Source organism: Podarcis bocagei (assembly GCF_964188305.1).
Source record: "Podarcis bocagei genome assembly, chromosome: 3".
NCBI classification, from domain to species: Eukaryota; Metazoa; Chordata; class Lepidosauria; order Squamata; family Lacertidae; genus Podarcis; species Podarcis bocagei.
The window spans coordinates 17,644,724-17,662,333 of record NC_138127.1 but is presented as its reverse complement, the minus strand read 5'-3'; the positions used below and the strand labels follow the sequence as shown (position 1 = coordinate 17,662,333).

At 45.7% G+C, this 17,610-nt stretch overlaps 1 protein-coding gene across 2 annotated transcripts in view; it reads left to right on the top strand.

Annotated features, from left to right (window-relative positions):
• CILK1 (ciliogenesis associated kinase 1) overlaps window positions 1-17,610 on the top strand; it is a 30,205-nt gene that overhangs the window by 4,135 nt on the left and 8,460 nt on the right. For both annotated transcript variants that reach the window (XM_081189118.1, XM_081189117.1), the window contains exons 2-10: window positions 4,198-4,464; window positions 6,920-6,974; window positions 7,324-7,445; window positions 8,433-8,512; window positions 10,408-10,540; window positions 11,916-12,087; window positions 12,961-13,128; window positions 14,329-14,631; window positions 15,568-15,755. In XM_081189118.1, the coding sequence (XP_081045244.1) occupies window positions 4,364-4,464; window positions 6,920-6,974; window positions 7,324-7,445; window positions 8,433-8,512; window positions 10,408-10,540; window positions 11,916-12,087; window positions 12,961-13,128; window positions 14,329-14,631; window positions 15,568-15,755 (1,322 nt within the window). In that variant the 5' untranslated portion in view covers window positions 4,198-4,363. The remainder of the gene's footprint in view (window positions 1-4,197; window positions 4,465-6,919; window positions 6,975-7,323; window positions 7,446-8,432; window positions 8,513-10,407; window positions 10,541-11,915; window positions 12,088-12,960; window positions 13,129-14,328; window positions 14,632-15,567; window positions 15,756-17,610) is intronic.

The window sequence follows — 17,610 nt, the reverse complement described above, 5'->3', positions numbered from 1 at the left end:
CCAGCCTAGCAGTTTGAAAGCATACCAGTGCAAGTAGATAAATAGGTACCATTGTGACGGAAAGGTAAATTGTGCTTCCATGTGCTCCGGCTTCCATCACAGTGTCCTGTTCCACCAGAAGCAGTTTAGTCATGTTGGCCACACGACCCGGAAAGCTGTCTGTGGACAAACGTTGGCTCCTTTGGCCTGAAAGCGAGATGAGCACTGCACCCCATAGTCGCCTTTGACTGGGCTTAACCGTCCAGGGGTCCTTTGCCTTTTACCGTATTTTTCGCACCATAGGGCGCACCGGACCATAGGGCGCACCCAGTTTTTAGGGGGGGAATTCAAGAAAAAAATTCTTTTTCCCCCCCGCAGCCCCAAAGAGCAGCGTACAGGCTGCACACAACCTCTCCCTGCCGGAGGGGTTGCGTGCAGCTATGGATCAAGCCAAGGCAAGTAGCGGGATGGATCCCGCTCGCTGTTTTGGCTTCCCCTTTAGCCCCGTGCAGCCTCTCCTTGGCGGAGGGGCTGCACAGGGCTTTCCTGGCTTTACTGGGAGGTGGGGGGATTCCCTCACCTCTCCCCAAAGCCCGCAGAAGCCGTGCAAACCCTTTAAAGAGATCACGGCTTCTCCTGGCTTTCCTGGGAGGCGGGGGATTCCCCCACCTCCCGCAAAACCGGCAGAAGCCGCGCGCCTTTTAAAAGGGCTGCACGGCTTCTCCTGGCTTTCCTGGGAGGCGGGGGGATTCCCCCACCTTCCGCAAAACCGGCAGAAGCCACGCGCCTTTTAAAAGGGCTGCACGGCTTCTCCTGGCTTTCCTGGGAGGCGGGGGATTCCCCCGCCTCCCGCAAAACCAGGCTCCCCCCCCCAGCCTTCTAACCAAGTCGGGGGACAGCGGCAAAGGCGCGCTGCACCCCTGCCGCTGTCCCCCGAGTTTGCGGGGCTGGCGATGGGGAGGAGCAGGCTTCTCCCCCCGCCAGCCTTCTAGACAAGTCGGGGGACAGCGGCAAAGGCGCGCTGCGCCCCTGCCGCTGTCTCCCGAGTTTGCGGGGCTGGCGACGGGGAGGAGCAGGCTTCTCCCCCCGCCAGCCTTCTAGCCAAGTCGGGGGACAGCGGCAAAGGCGCGCTGCGCCCCTGCCGCTGTCCCCCGAGTTTGCGGGGCTGGCGACGGGGAGGAGCAGGCTTCTCCCCCCGCCAGCCTTCTAGACAAGTCGGGGGACAGCGGCAAAGGCGCGCTGCGCCCCTGCCGCTGTCTCCCGAGTTTGCGGGGCTGGCGACGGGGAGGAGCAGGCTTCTCCCCCCGCCAGCCTTCTAGCCAAGTCGGGGGACAGCGGCAAAGGCACGCTGCGCCCCTGCCGCTGTCTCCCGAGTTTGCGGGGCTGGCGACGGGGAGGAGCAGGCTTCTCCCCCCGCCAGCCTTCTAGCCAAGTCGGGGGACAGCGGCAAAGGCGCGCTGCGCCCCTGCCGCTGTCCCCCGAGTTTGCGGGGCTGGCGACGGGGAGGAGCAGGCTTCTCCCCCCGCCAGCCTTCTAGACAAGTCGGGGGACAGCGGCAAAGGCGCGCTGCGCCCCTGCCGCTGTCTCCCGAGTTTGCGGGGCTGGCGACGGGGAGGAGCAGGCTTCTCCCCCCGCCAGCCTTCTAGCCAAGTCGGGGGACAGCGGCAAAGGCACGCTGCGCCCCTGCCGCTGTCCCCCGAGTTTGCGGGGCTGGCGACGGGGAGGAGCAGGCTTCTCCCCCCGCCAGCCTTCTAGCCAAGTCGGGGGACAGCGGCAAAGGCGCGCTGCGCCCCTGCCGCTGTCCCCCGAGTTTGCGGGGCTGGCGACGGGTAGGAGCAGGCTTCTCCCCCCGCCAGCCTTCTAGACAAGTCGGGGGACAGCGGCAAAGGCGCGCTGCGCCCCTGCCGCTGTCTCCCGAGTTTGCGGGGCTGGCGACGGGGAGGAGCAGGTTTCTCCCCCCGCCAGCCTTCTAGCCAAGTCGGGGGACAGCGGGAATGGTGCGCTGCACCTCTCCCGCTGTCTCCCGAGTTTGCGGGGCTGGCGAGGGGGAGGAGCAGGCTCCCCCCCCCCCGCCAGCCTTCTAACCAAGTCGGGGGACAGCGGGAAGGGCGCACTGCGCCTCTCCCGCTGTCCCCCGAGCTTGTAGGGCTGGCGGTGGGGCTCTCCTGAAGCCTGGAGAGCGAGAGGGGTCGGTGCGCACCGACCCCTCTCGCTCTCCAGGCTTCAGCGAAAGCCTGCATTCGCACCATAGGACGCACACACATTTCCCCTTCATTTTTGGAGGGGAAAAAGTGCGTCCTATAGTGCGAAAAATACGGTACCTTATGGAGCCATTTTCACTTTCAGATTTACAAACCAGTTAACTTCAGAATAGTTTGGCTGAGATCCCATTGAAACCTGCAGAAATTTTACACTCGTTTTGAGCACTTAGACTCAGGAGCCTCATTTAAACAATAGGTCTTATTTTCATGAAAATCAATAAACCTAGAACCAGGGATTGAGTCCTATATGTTTTCACATTATACACCAAACAAGAAACATTCCTTTTGTATCCTTACCACTGACTTTGCTTTTGCTTGCTACCTTGATGCTCAGCTCTTTCTGCAGGGTGGGGTTAGAATTAAAATACTAAAATGTCTCCATTACAGCTTTCAAAATAAGTGCTTTTAGACATTAACACGATTAATTTCCATTTGCCAAGATGCTATTTGACATTTCTGAAGCAGCATCCATTATGTTAAAATGACAAAAGCTTTCTTGGAAAATTAAGAATAATTAAGACCAGGGGATAACTATGTACCTTACCTAGAGTCCTATGTGTGTGCAAAGTGATATATATGTAGTGTGGCCTTCTATTATAGACTGGAGAATCCATGTGTGTGGCAGAACTCCAGGTGTGCCTTGCTAGACCAAAAGAATTCCCGCCTGGATAGCATAGGGAGGTTATGAATTACTTTTGTTCTCTGTACATAGAATCAGATGGTCACTTACCACGCAGCAAACACTTTAAACCCCTTCCCTACCTCCTTCCTGCTGATGGTTTCAACTGTGCAGAGAGTCAGTCTGTAGCCTCTGGCCATGAATTTGGCATATCACACAATTAGGCATCACATAACGAATGGCCACGCTCCACAGTTTCATCAACTAAAGCAGAATTAAAAAGCAGTGAGTGATAGCTCTATTAACAACCATTTTGAACACACTGTTTCATAACATAAGCTCCTTTCCAAAGAAAAATGACAATGCGGGGTTTTTTTTAAAAGAGCTTCCTCCTTAAAGATGAAGGGCAGAGAACAAAAATACTAGGCTTAAAAAATATATATTAAAAGATTCATTTGCTTGTGATCTTTGACCCATGATTAAGGTTTGTCTTCAATAAAATATATTCATTGTGGCAACTAAATAAATCTGTTGAAAATTTATTAACATCTTACAAAACGTTTGAGAAAAAAATCTACTGTGCTCTGAGTCAGCGACCCATTGCTAATCTTTTAATAATGAAGGCTGACATAGGGTTCCTTGTGGCTACAGGAAAACAAGCACTGTGGTGCGTGAATTTTCCAAGTGCTCCCCCCCCCCGGCACTGGGTTTAAAAAACAAAACAAAAACTATGGAGGTATCATTTGAATATGATAAGATGATATTTAGCCTTCCTGTAAGTAAGCTGACCTAATCATAAAGAAAATGATTGACAGATGGTAGACAAGAGGGAATAATGAGTCTCTTTTTCATCTCTCTTCTGAATCTGAGACAGGGGCAGCTGGTCTTGTTGATAATCCTAAACCTTCTGGAATCAGATTAATCATTGGTCTATGTTATGCTGGGATAACATTGTCCATTTATGTCTTGCCTCTGTCTGGTCTATCCATCTAAATATGATTTTGATGATAAGAAATTATTATAAATTAAAGTGCATGATTTTATCAGAATTGACAGGACTATGTCTTTGTCATTAACAAACATTCTCTTGGATTCATTCTTCCAGTTCATATTTTTGTGCCTATAATTTTGTCAGTTTCTGGTGCTAGTATAAATTGCATTAAGTAGTTCATGTGGGCCATCTTATCAGTAGAGCACACCACACCCTCATTTGATCCCCTGTCTTCAGGCAGACGAGGAAAAACACAGATAATGATTATGAGCCACATTGCAGGGAAATGAGAATATCCAGACATTTTGGGCTTGGAAAATGGTTAGCATTTCCCTGTATTTTTACAGACGCAAAGCCAGTCCTTGAAAATATGAGCCCGGACAACATTCACACTGTTCCAGATGCTTTGTGTTTGTGCTGCCACCGGAAAAACTTCACTCTGAGAGGAAATGCAGCTGTGGAAAACGGCATCCCAGGGACTGAAATGAGTTTGCGTTCTGGAGGACCTCCATCATGAATAGATATACAACTATTAAACAGCTGGGAGATGGGACTTACGGTTCTGTTCTCCTGGGAAGAAGTATTGAATCAGGGGAGCTGATCGCCATTAAGAGGTAAGAGGCTCATGTATGTTGTTCTTGTACAACTTCAACATTAACTCTTTGCAGACACCGTGCAGCTTAAATAGTAGGTGACTACAAGTTGACAACGTCTTTGAAGATTGTGGAATCCAACTTTGCTGGCTTTGAAACTGGGCCTGATCCATTGGATGGGGGAGTCCGAAGCAATGTGATGTGGTACAAATATCAGCATGTTTGATAGGCCACAACCAGGGATCTGTGTTTGTTGCTCTTCAGCAGACATGTAGGACTTGGTATTGAGTTAAACTGCAGCTTCTTGAGAATCTCTGCTTTCTAGCCTTTTGTGGCTAGGTCATGCCTGTTGAAATCTTTGAAGTTACTGGAATTTTGTGATGGAGTTACTCTACCCTTAATAGCTTCTCATCTCACTGCAACGAAATAAATTATGGGAAAAGATAATTTTACAGAATATTTTGTGCAAAATATGTTCAGTTATCCACATTCAGCTTTTCAGTGCAGAATTTGGTTGCCTAGGTGCAGGCTTATTTAGCACAGAATATAGAAAGCCATGGCTGTAACCAACCAGTATGTTACAATCACATCTGTCCAGCTGACCAGATGGCTTGTGATGGGATTTTGACTCCCATGTCAATGTAGATGTGTTGTCTGTGCATGTATTGTTTATGTACAGCTTGCAGTATTTCACAATGTACCGGGACTTGTTCAGAACCGCAATAACAGATGAATAGCCTGGAGAAAAATAGTAGCAATGCATTTGTATTGGAAAGGTTGGCATCAAATTCATCCACAATTCATGCACTGCAGATTAATGCACTGTGCAAGCAGGAAGCTTTGTCTTCACATTGAGCTAGTTTCAGTGTTTTGCCACATACTCTTTGCCCAAATGTTATTTAATTTCCTGATCCTCAGCTTTAGTTGGATCACAAGTACTTTTTTAAAAATGTCCTGGCTCTATGCATGTTTTGATGGGCAGAGATGACTAGAACTGCAGGCGTGTTTCAAATATAATGTTAGCCACAATCCAGCTATTTTTTGGTTTGTTTTAGGGTAGAAGATTGTCAACAACTGCACATGAACTAGTAGAAGGCATCATATAGTTAGAATATGTTTAGTAGCTGTAGTTTAGGTTGAGGTTTGCTTTGAAATATTTTTTGAACTGCTGCCAGAATGCCTTGTTTCAGCACAAATCAGCAATTTCTCTGGCATTTTTCTACTAGAGAGAGAGAGAGAGAGGTTCTGATTTTTTTCCCCTTCATTGAGAAAAAGAGAATATTCCATATTTTTTCTTGTGCTAGAGGGAGAGAAGGAGCCACTGACCCAGTTATATATATGGATTTGGGAGTATGTGGCACTTACACCACCATAAGGATTACCTGATCATCATTTCACAGGGTTGTTTGAATAAGATGTTGTTCCTTCAAGTCTCATTTTGATTGAGCAGCAGTGGGAAACCTGTGACCCTCAAGATGTTGATGAATTACCACCATCCCTTACCATTGGTCATGCTGGAGTCCAACCACATTGAGGGGGGCACAGGTTCCCAGACTCTGTGCTAAAGGGTGTTTGGCTTATTTTCCAGCTAGAAGTGGAAATCTGTGGATAAGGAGAACATTGTGCTTGTATTAAATGAATTTACCCAATAGCTTGCATTTGGTGGTGGGCAATGCTGAGGAGATGGTACAGTATATTTGTATACATGTTATAGAACTGAAGTATCATATAGGAAAACACAAACACTTTAGACAAAATCTTCAGATCTTCAGAATGTGGAATGGACAGGATCATCAGATCAAACCCTTTACCCTGAAGATAAAACAGCCAAGACTCAAGATATCCCCTTACGCTGAAAACCTCAATATAAATTGTGGTATAAAACAATGCTTATTTGGGGGGGGGGGGAATCGACAACAATAAACTTTAAGAAATAGGGTTGTGTGTTTTTTAAAAAATGCAGCAAGCTGACTTAAATCACATGCAAAGAAGAATACCATGTTCTCATTTTGCGTAATTCTACTTCTGCAAGTCATGAGTGGCAAGGAGCTATGCCTCAATAATCTTATCAGAGGTTTGCATGCTGACTTTTAAACCTCTTTAAAGCCAAAAGGAGGAAAAATACTGGTTAATTAATAAAACAAAAACAAAAAAATATGTGTGCTCCATATGGGTGGAGTGCCAAAGAGCTACCCTTTAGACCTGTGCACAGTGGGATTTTTTTTTTCTCCCACCACCATATGTGCTTTAAAAATCCTCTTAGTATTGTAAATGTGTTTCCATGTGACAGTGGCAGCGTTCAATAAGCACAAGCCCAAAGACCTTGTTGGGCATGCAGAACTAGGGTGATTGTTGGATCCCAGCCATAAAAGAAGGACAGCTCTGAGTATTGTGAGCTTCCATTTATTCCTTCATGGACCTAGTACATGAGTAGTATCAGATTGTGATACTGACTTCCTTACTTTGTGCTTCACAGGATGAAGAGAAAATTCTACTCCTGGGAAGAATGTATGAATCTTCGAGAAGTTAAGGTGCGTTAATCTGAAATTTGCACTGGATTCCTTCAGCTTCAGGTACAGCTGTGGTTGAAAGTCCATGGTCAGATGCTGTCTTGGGCAGCATTGCACATTACTCCAGGGAGCTGGAGTGCCTCTCAGCTGAAGAACGGATTGTGCAAATGTGCCCACTATCAGCATTCATCTTTACAAGGCCAGAGGAACATTGGTCATAACTGACTCTAAGAGTCTGAGTACTTTTTAACAGCCAGGCGCTTAAATTTAGAAGTATCTCAATTTATGTTTCTGGGACAAGCGTTCATTGTCACTTATCTTAAAGCCCTGTTTCAACAGTGTCTGTAATTGTCTTATCTTGCATTCCCAGTCCTTGAAGAAACTCAACCATGCCAATGTGGTGAAACTGAAAGAAGTTATCAGAGAAAATGATAATCTGTACTTTGTGTTTGAATACATGAAGGAGAACCTTTATCAGTTAATGAAAGAAAGGTATGTTGATTCCCCACCACCACCACCATCTAGTATAACTAACCAAAACCATGAACTACTATTCACCAAGCACTAGAACTATGCAACTGTAATTCATGGTAGCGAAATCACATCAAGTACATTATAAGCATGATATTTAGGTTTTTGAACTGAGATTGCTCAGCTCCCACTCTCTTGTCTTGGAGGTCCTTGACTGGCAACTGCTGATGAGTAGGCCATGATCCAGTGACAATGTCCGGAAGGACCAAGGATGGGGACAGGAAAAGCTGCCTGAATAATCCTGGCACCACATGAATAGCATGTAATTTTGTTCTGGTACTCCTAGACTTGAGTGGTTTTATTGTGAGAATCTTTTATAAGCTGCTTCGAAGAGCCTCTTGGTGCTGTGAAGTAGAATTTCGAGCAGAGCAATCCGAAAGGGGGGAGGAACACGAGTACAAATCAAAGGCAGACAAGTGCCAGATCTGATTAAGGCTGAAGGCAATGATGGGTCACTTTTCCTTTTCCGGTTCCCCATCAGCATTGCAATTTACGACAGCAACAAAAATCCCTTCCCATTGCTATCAATAGGAGAGAAAATAAATATGCTAGTTCCAGGTGTGGTATACTTTTCTCCTGTGTTAGAGGAATGGAAGGCCATTAGATCCAGTGGAGCCCACCCATGTCCACTCCTGGCATGCTCTTTTTTGCCTTCTCTGCCATTGCAGCAGTGGTGCTGGAGGAAGAACCACAGATCTTTCCATGGGTGCAATGAGGATGCCTCCTTCTTGGGCAGAACACCTCTGCCTGCAGATCTCCTGCTCTGTGCGCTATCCTGTGGCACCCAGAATGTCCTCCTCCAATAAGGGATATATAAAAGCATGCTTATTACTGCTTGTATAACTGTATCCATTCTACCCTTCGACTGTATCTCCAGTAAATAAAGAAGTACAGCTAAGAAATCCCCTGTGTGAACATAAATCCCCCTCCTCTACTTTTACCTTACAGGAACAAATTATTTCCCGAATCTACTGTCAGGAATATTATGTATCAGATTCTTCAAGGGCTTGCATTCATACATAAACACGGTAAGACCTGACTAAAGGCCAAATTGGATGAGTATCTGTGACTGTATTGATGGCATGGTAGGAAGTGATATTAACAAATACTTAAGAAATATTTGAGCAGGCACTAAAGGTTTTTTGTTTGCGTTCAGGAAGGTAAACATGACCAGTCGAGAGTGGTATGAGTGAGGCTTGAAAACACACTCTTCTCCAGTGTGTTCCAAAAAGGCTAATGTTCATTAAACAAGATATATTTATTGTAGAATTATACCATTTACTGCAATTCCTAATTAAAGCTGCAGCTGGAAACACCCTTACTGTTGGGGTGTAGCCCCCACTGAAGTCAACAGGACTTGCCTTTGGGTAAACATGCAACAAGACTGAACTGCACAAAATGTATCTGTAAAGCCTGGTTATTTGAATGAACACTTCTATTGTTAAACTGACCTCCTACCCCTGTTAGAGGATTATGGGTTGATCATGGGATGTCATCCCAGGCAGGAGCTGCAGGGTTCAAGGAAAGCTACCAAGACTGTTTTGCTGCAAAAGAAGAACGAAAGTTGTGTGGCCAGATGCCGTCTCTGAAGCCAACGCAAACCACAGTAGTTCTGTGCAATTCTGGCAATAATAATGCTGACCTTGTATTGCATCGTGTTGTTAGGTTGCTTTGAGACCTTTGTTTGTATAGTGATAAATGCAATAAATAATAGTACTGTTAGTAATAATACAGTTGCATGGTTTACTGATATATTTGAAATGTCTTGAACATTTGCACAATAGTAATGCTAAGTGTGATTATTGTTGTTTTCTTCATGTTTAGTGAGTGTGAGAGAGAAATTATTACCTTTCACACTTTTTTTTTTTAAGAAAGAGAAGATATTTTACCTGGTCAGATCTTCACCTCAAAATATAAAGCAGTATTAGAGGAGAACATTTTGTGGTTCAAAATAGCTCAATTTACTCTCTTGGCACCTTCTCTTAATAAAGTGTTATAACGACAGCAATGAAAGGAGATGGGGTCAGATATTATGTAACCGGAGTGAGGGCTTGTTATTTCCTGAATAAACTCATTCCTTGTAACTTCCAAAGCACTGCAGTTTCTGAAACATGAAACAGTTTCATAAAGTGAAAACGAAGTGGATGATTTGATAGAACAGCTTTGTATAATTAATTGCTGCTGTGTTAACTAGATTGTAAAGCAATTCAAGTGTGCCTTGATAGCTCTTTTTGGACTGTGCCACTTGGTTTGACCCTTTCCTGTGGCATGGAAGAGTTTTTAATGCTTTATTAATGAATTTCTAGCAGGAGGCCTTTTGAGCAGGGACCTGACCCCAGATTCTGTTTGCTGTGCCAGAAATCCGCCCTGGAAGATTAAGTAATAATAAAATAAAGAACCTCATAGCATATGCAGAGTACACTGAGTCACCTTTGCCAGCTGCCACATTTTGGGGTTAGGAAAAAGACCATCCAAACACCTGAGCGGTAGCACCCCTCTCTCAAAATTAACCACTGATTATTAGGATTTCCAGATCTTTATTTTCCCCACCCCGGCTCCGACATTCTATGCCTTTAACTGCTTTTGCTCTGTGTACATGAGCAAATTATAGCATTTGAGTGATTCCCCAACTATAAGTCAGAGTGGACCCACTGAAATCAATTAATTTAAGTCTCTCAATTTCAATGGGTTTGCTCTGTGTATGACTAACATTGACTATCACCCTTTATCGCCATGCCATAAAAAGCTTCCATCTACTGCTTGCAGCAGTTTTCTTCCACTGTTTGAAGAGGAGTGGGAAAGCCAGATATTTTTTTCCGGTCAGTCGACAAGCCTGCTGGTAACTAACCACACAAACATGCACAATGAAATGAAAATGTGGGCGGCAGAACAGACTGACTAATGTTTGTTTTCACAACTACAGGGTTTTTCCATAGGGACTTGAAACCTGAAAACCTCCTTTGCATGGGACCGGAACTTGTGAAGATAGCAGACTTTGGCCTTGCACGGGAAATCAGATCCAGACCTCCCTACACAGATTACGTATCCACAAGATGGTAAGCACTTGAGTTTATATGCCTTAAACTGTGTTCACGTTACTCATGCTCAGAGTAGATCAAATGAAATTAATGAACATTACTCATTTAGGTCCATTAATGTCAGTGGATCTACACTGAGTAGGCTATGGCTGTGTATGTGGAGTTAAAGATTACTTCTATTCCCACTATGATTGTGATTTTGGGAATAATTAAGAGCCGTCTGACGCTAACAACTTTTCAGTGCCAGGTTAAGACTTTCCTCTTTAGCCAGGCATTCAATGGAATTTGAGTTCAATGCTTTATGTTACTGCCAATTTGGATTACTGATAAATTCACCCACACTCCTGGAAGCTGGTATTTCAAGTTTTAAGTTACTGGTTTTATTGCTCACATTTTGATGGCGGTGATTTCTAACAATTTTGAACGCTTTAAAACTTGATTGTAAGTTTTCATGTTGGTGACACATTTTTTAGACGTGCATCGATTCTCAGCAGTAATTCAGTTATACTAGCAAGACGGAGGTTAAACTAACCCCTTTCCAGCCCTGGGAGGAGCATGGGGTAAGGTAAAAGGTAGGCAAAGGACCCCTGGACAGTTAAGTCTAGTCAAAGGCGACTATGGGATGTGGCGCTCATCTTGCTTTTCAAGCTGAGGGAGCCGGCATTTGGCCATAGACAGCTTTCCAGGTCATGTGACCAGCAGGACTAAACTGCTTCTGGCACAACTGAACACTGTGTTGGAAGCCAGAGTGCACAGAAACGCCGTTTACTTTCCCACCACAGCAATACCTATTTATCTGCTTGCACTGGTATGTTTTCGAACTGCTAGGTTTGCAGGGGCTGGGACAGAGCAACGGGAGCTCAGCCCGTCGTGCGGATTCAAACTGCCAACCTTCCGATTGGCAAGCCCAAGAGGCTATGGGGTTTTAGACCACAGCACCACCCATATGTGACACACCTACACATTGCAGCCAGCACTCTAGTGTGTCACAACACACAATTTGGAAAGCTCTGGCCTAGAGAATGTCCTACGTTAGGTGATTTACAAATAAAATAAATAACAATTGCTCAGCACCTTACCACTTTGATTATAGTTTAGAACTTCAAGGGTTAATTATCCCTGCAAGACAGAGGATATATTGGGGAAGATCTAACCCCTAGACAGGACAAGCAACCCTTGAATAAAATTGCTTCAGCTTCTTACCTTGAGCGATGCTCAGGGAGGGAGGTTGGGTTGGGAAGCATTTTAGAGGCTCTTGTTTCCATGCTGGCAAAGAGAAAGGGACCTTTTGCAATTGCTGTCCAGTGCAAATGTACTAGTCTGGTGTAAGGTTCTTCTTGGCATATTTTGTAAATGAACCCCGCTGTGTTTCCCCCTCGCTTTTGGCTTTCAGGTACAGAGCTCCTGAAGTGCTTTTGAGATCCACTAACTATAGTTCTCCCATTGATATCTGGGCTGTCGGTTGTATCATGGCAGAGGTTTACACACTCCGGCCGCTTTTCCCAGGAGCTAGCGAAATTGATACTATTTTCAAGATTTGCCAAGTGCTGGGGACGCCAAAAAAGGTAACTGTGAGCCTGTCTTCAGTGCACATGAAGGAGTATAACTCTGAATATGTTCTGTTCTCCCCTCCCCGCTACTACTCTACTTCTTTTCTGCTATTGACACTGGATAGCTGATTGCTAAGATGTCTCCAGTTTTATACAGTCTCGATAGAGAAAATAGCAACTTGTACTAGAAAGGAGACATTGTATGGGATGGTGGGGAGCAAAGGGAAGAAAAATGTGCTGCCTTGGAATTAATTCCAGTGGAATTCAGCATGCGTGAGAGGAAGCTGTGACCGCTCAAACTTTAGGAGAGCGTTCTGCATATGCTTGGAGTCATTCTTTATTGTTGCATTGCTGTCCATAAGAATTCTATGCCAGGAACTGGCTGACATTACTGTGCCTTGATGCTGCGAAAGAGAACACACATTGCTTAAATGGTGTACAAGCATATAGTGCATATTGATATGAGAAAGAAAGATACAATAAAGATACAATGAATGAATGCAGTAGAATAACAGAAACAAAATGCCTGACAATGGTCTACCTATTGAGTGGCCTGGCCAAAATATGGCGGTGATCAGCTAACCTAGGACTGCCTTACTCTACCATGTCATTGCTTTCGCTTCACCCTTCAGCTTTCTGGTCATGAGTCCCTGGTCTTCTCATGTGCTCTTGATTCTCTGGGATCACTTCAGCCTCTTACCTGCCCCTTGAAATGTGTGAGCTGATCCGCTTGCTTCAGTTATCCCAGGATCAGTTCATTAGTCAGCCAGACCTTTATGCAATGTTGGAAACGTTGCTTATGAGGGCATGAGGGTGGCATCTTGGGCAAGGCTGCACCAGCTACACGGGTATTCATTTCCTGACCAGGCATGCTTCCGTCCTTTTCAGAATGACTGGCCCGAAGGCTACCAGCTTGCCGGCACCATGAATTTCCGCTGGCCTCAGTGCGTCCCAAACAACCTGAAGACCCTCATCCCTAACGCAAGCAGCGAGTCAATACAGCTCATGAGAGACATGTTGCAGTGGGACCCCAAAAAGCGGCCAACAGCAAGCCAGGTTTGCTCTTCTTTCATGGATATGTCTTTACAACTCTCTGCCTTGCTGACAGCTCACTCTCTCAGAGGAACAGAGGAACTTTCAAAGGTTACAAGGAGGAGTGGGTTCAAAACATGTGTTGCAGGCTGTTGGTTCTGACCACTATTTCCCACCTCCAGTCCCACTTCAGTGGAATATTTTTCTGATTCAGGGAAGTCTCAAGTCTCTTCACCCACTGCTGGCACAGCTCTGCTTTTCTCTATTTCTTATTGCAGTTTCTAACTCTATACCTCGCTTTGTTTCTTCTATGCATTCCCATCCTTGCTATTCAGAAAAGGAGCACATAGAATTGGATTTGTGTTCACATCAGCACCTCTTAAAAACTGCAACAGGGCGGACAGCTTTATCCTTTATTCATTTTCAGTGGAAATAAAGCAGTGAGAACAAAACTCACACTTTGAGAATAAAGGCTGTCTGGCCCTAATTGATTAACTTTCACTACTGATTGGTTTAATCAAAGGACCCTAATAAAGTGAAATAAGTTGTCTGTTATGTTTATGATTTCTTACCTGCCCTTCACCATAAGGTTCCAGGGCAGGTTACAGCAATTTAAAAAACTTTGTTAAAAATAAATTGCAGTCACTGGAATAGTGTGTATCCTGAAAATATATATCTCAGGTGTCAAATGCCATGGTAAAGAGGTAGTCCAACAGATGAGTAATGCCAGAGAGAAGTCTCTGGGCATACAGCCTGTGTGGGGAGGGTTGTGCACAACACCATAAAAAAATTAAAAAATTAAAATTTTGCACCCAGACATTCCAGATTTTGCCTATGATTTGTAAATTGTGCAGATAAAACACATTATGCAAACTGCAAAATTGTTTGTGGCATGGATGAGTTGCTTTTCATTTTTGCATAATTATGGTTTTGACGTGGAGGGGGATAAGGAGGGTTACAAAACATGGAAGACCCACCCGTTTGCCTTCTAAGATTTCAACAGGCATATATTTGTAGCACTAAGAAACCTACTTTTTTAAAAAACGAAAGCAGCAACTCAACTACTAGAAAGTTGAATTTTGCATGTGCTATCATATTTTGGGTCTTCCCTGCCCTTGAGTGGTATTGTGGCATGCACAGAACCCTAGATATTGGGACTGAGAAACTGCCTGTTTCTGCTTGCTTGACTCCCCTGGTTTAAATTTTTTCTCTCTTGACTTTTAGGCTCTTCGATATCCTTACTTCCAGGTTGGCCAGTTACTGGGCACCTCTCGCTCTACTCAGGATCTGGGAAAGCAACAGAGAGACCTTCCTGATAAAGCACAAGTCCACATGAAACCCATTCCACCAGCACAGCCTCCTCCTAAAGCACAAGTTCGCCTTTCCTTCAGACCATTCCAGCAGAACCAGCCCTCCCACTCCCTGATATACCCCTACAAAACAGACACCACCGTGAGTGAGCATTTAAAAGAAGACAAGCCTAGCCAGGTGGCTTTGCCAGAAATTCACAATAAGATTCCTCAGCAGGTAAGACATAGTCTTGGATGAGATGTCTGCCTTTCTAAAATGTGGACATTATCTCACTCTTGTATTTTAAATAGGATTGGCTGTGTGATTTTAAGTGCAAATGCAAAAACAGATTTCTACTTTTCTTTTTTGTTTCTGGATGCTAGGAGCTTGTTTGTGTTGAGCTGATCTTTCCACAGTTGCTCTCAACACAGAGGCTACATAATGTTGCATGAATGCCGCAGCCTCTCCCATCTATTCTGTGTTAGTCTTGGGAACTCTTGACTTGGTCTCCAGTGAATTGGAAATCAAGAGTTCCTTAGTGTAGAGCAGGCAGGCGGGGCAGACCTTGGCTCCACTGATACATGGGGAATGTTTATTGAAATATGCCTGTTAGGAAGGATCCAAACTTCTACTCATTTGAACATCTGGGTACTGATGGTTATACATGATCTTCTTGGGGAGGAAGTATGCTACAACCATCAAGTGAAGTTGGAGGTCTCCCCATTTAGATGACGCGTGCAGACCCAGCTTCTCAAGATACATGCTACACCTTGCTCTGAGCAGGCAGTTATGTCTCTCCTGCCCATGGTGAGGCAGTAAGCCATGGGCTTCCATGGCTTTCAATTGGCTGCAGGAGCTTCCTGCAGCCAATCAGAATCCACGCTTTGATTTCCGAATGTTTTGGAAGTTGAACGGACTTCCAGAACAGATTCCATTCAACTTCCAAGGTACGACTGTAATGGGGATTTATTTATTTGGCAGAAACTATAGAAGAGAAAATGAAAGTGAGTGGTGGCCAGTGGGACCTGATTTTGGCAGTAAAATCACAGCCCTGTTGCCAGAGGCCCATTCTCTGCCCATTGGAAGCACTTCCAATATTTATTTTGCTCATATCGCAGTTCTGATCTTCACATGCTTTTCTTCTGTTTTCTTATTTTCCTCCCGCAATGTCAGAAAGCAGACATTGGCACAGAGAAGGCAAATGGGGAACTTAAACCAAAGAACCGTCGTAGATGGGGACACATTCCCGGGACACTAAAAGACTCTGAGGATTGGGAAGACCTGGAAGATGGAGGTGTTAACTCTTCATTTGCCAGAAAGGAGCTTAAAAACAAAGGACAGAGTGATGAAGCTCTTTGTAGGCAAGTTACTGGCCTTATGCAAATCTTACTTTGCAGCTTCCATTGCATCCGCTAGCTCTCGCCCGGCACAACTTTTTAGAATAATTAGGTCAATAACGTCCTTAGGAGGACAACCAAATTTAAGCACAAATTCGACCCACAGCTGTGAGGCATTCGCGAGCTTTTTTGCGGAGAAGGTCCTGTTGCTCCGCCGTGATCTCCCTGCCAATTTAGATACAGTGACTGAACTGGAGGCCCCTCGACTGACTTCAGGTCCAGTGTTGGACCATTTCGATCGGATACTCCCTACTGATGTGGATAGATTCCTCCAAGTTGGTAGACCCACCACCTGCCTCCTTGATCCGTGCCCGTCTTGGCTGATTAGGGAGTGTCCAGATGTTGCGCGGACCCCCCTGGTTGAAATTATCAATTTGTCCCTTGACACGGGGACATTCGCAGGGGAACTGAAGGAAGCAGTGGTGTGTCCACTCTTAAAGAAAACTTCATTAGATCCCTTAGACCTATCCAATTACCACCCAGTTTCAAATCTTCCATACCTGGGTAAGGTAATTGAGAGAGCGGTTGCTGAACAGCTTGGTAGGTTTCTGGATGAAACATTGGCATTAGATCCATTTCAGTCCGGTTTCCGTCCTGGTTTTGGGACGGAGATGGCTCTGGTTGCCCTAACAGATGATCTCCGTAGACAACTGGATCGAGGCGGGTCAGGACTGCTGATCCTATTAGATTTGTCAGCAGCCTTTGACATGGTTGATCGTGATCTTCTGGACCATCGCCTCGCAGACGTGGGGATAAAGGGCATAGCCCGTAACTGGTTGTGCTCTTTTATCTCTGGTTGGGGACAGAGGGTGGTACTAGGGAGGGAAATGTCGTCACGCCACTCCTTGGTGTGTGGAGTGCCGCAGGGCGCAATTCTCTCCCCGATGCTTTTTAACATCTTTATGCACCCCCTTGCCCAGATTATCCGGAGCTTTGGGCTGGGCTGTCACCAATATGCTGATGACACTCAGCTCTATCTGCTGATGGATGGCCACACCGACTCAGCCCCGAACACACTGACCAGATGCTTGGAAGCTGTGGCTGGATGGCTTCGTGGGAGCCGATTGAAACTAAATCCTTCGAAGACAGAGGTCCTATGGCTAGGTCGGGATGGCATGGGGATGAGGGACCAACTCCCTTCTCTTGCGGGGGCCCAATTAGTGCCATTGCCTTCCGTTAAGAGTTTGGGTGTAATCCTTGACGCCTCCCTTTCCATGGAGGCGCAAGTTACAGCAACAGCCAAGGCAACATTTTTCCACCTTCGCCGCATCAAATAGTTGGTCCCTTACCTTTCCCGCCCCGACCTGGCCACAGTGATCCATGCGACGGTCATCTCCAGGCTTGACTACTGTAATTCGCTTTGCGCGGGGCTGCCCTTGAAGCTGTCCCAGAAACTCCAGCAGGTACAGAATGCTGCAGCGAGGCTCCTCACAGGGTCTCTGCCATGGGAGCATATTCACCCAGTGCTTTTCAAGCTGCACTGGCTCCCGGTGGAGTACAGGGTCAGATTCAAGGTGCTGCTTTTGACCTTTAAAGCCCTTCACGGCCTAGGACCCTCATACCTACGGGACCGCCTCTCCTGGTATGCCCCACGGAGAGCCTCAAGGTCCATAAATAACAACACCCTAGTGGTCCCAGGCCCTAAGGAAGTTAGATTGGCTTCAACCAGAGCCAGGGCCTTTTCAACTCTGGCTCCGGCTTGGTGGAACGCTCTGCCTCATGAGACCAGGGCCCTGCAGGATCTGATTTCTTTCTGCAGGGCCTGTAAGACAGAGTTGTTCCGCCTGGCCTTTGGCTTGGAGCCAATTTGATTCCCTCC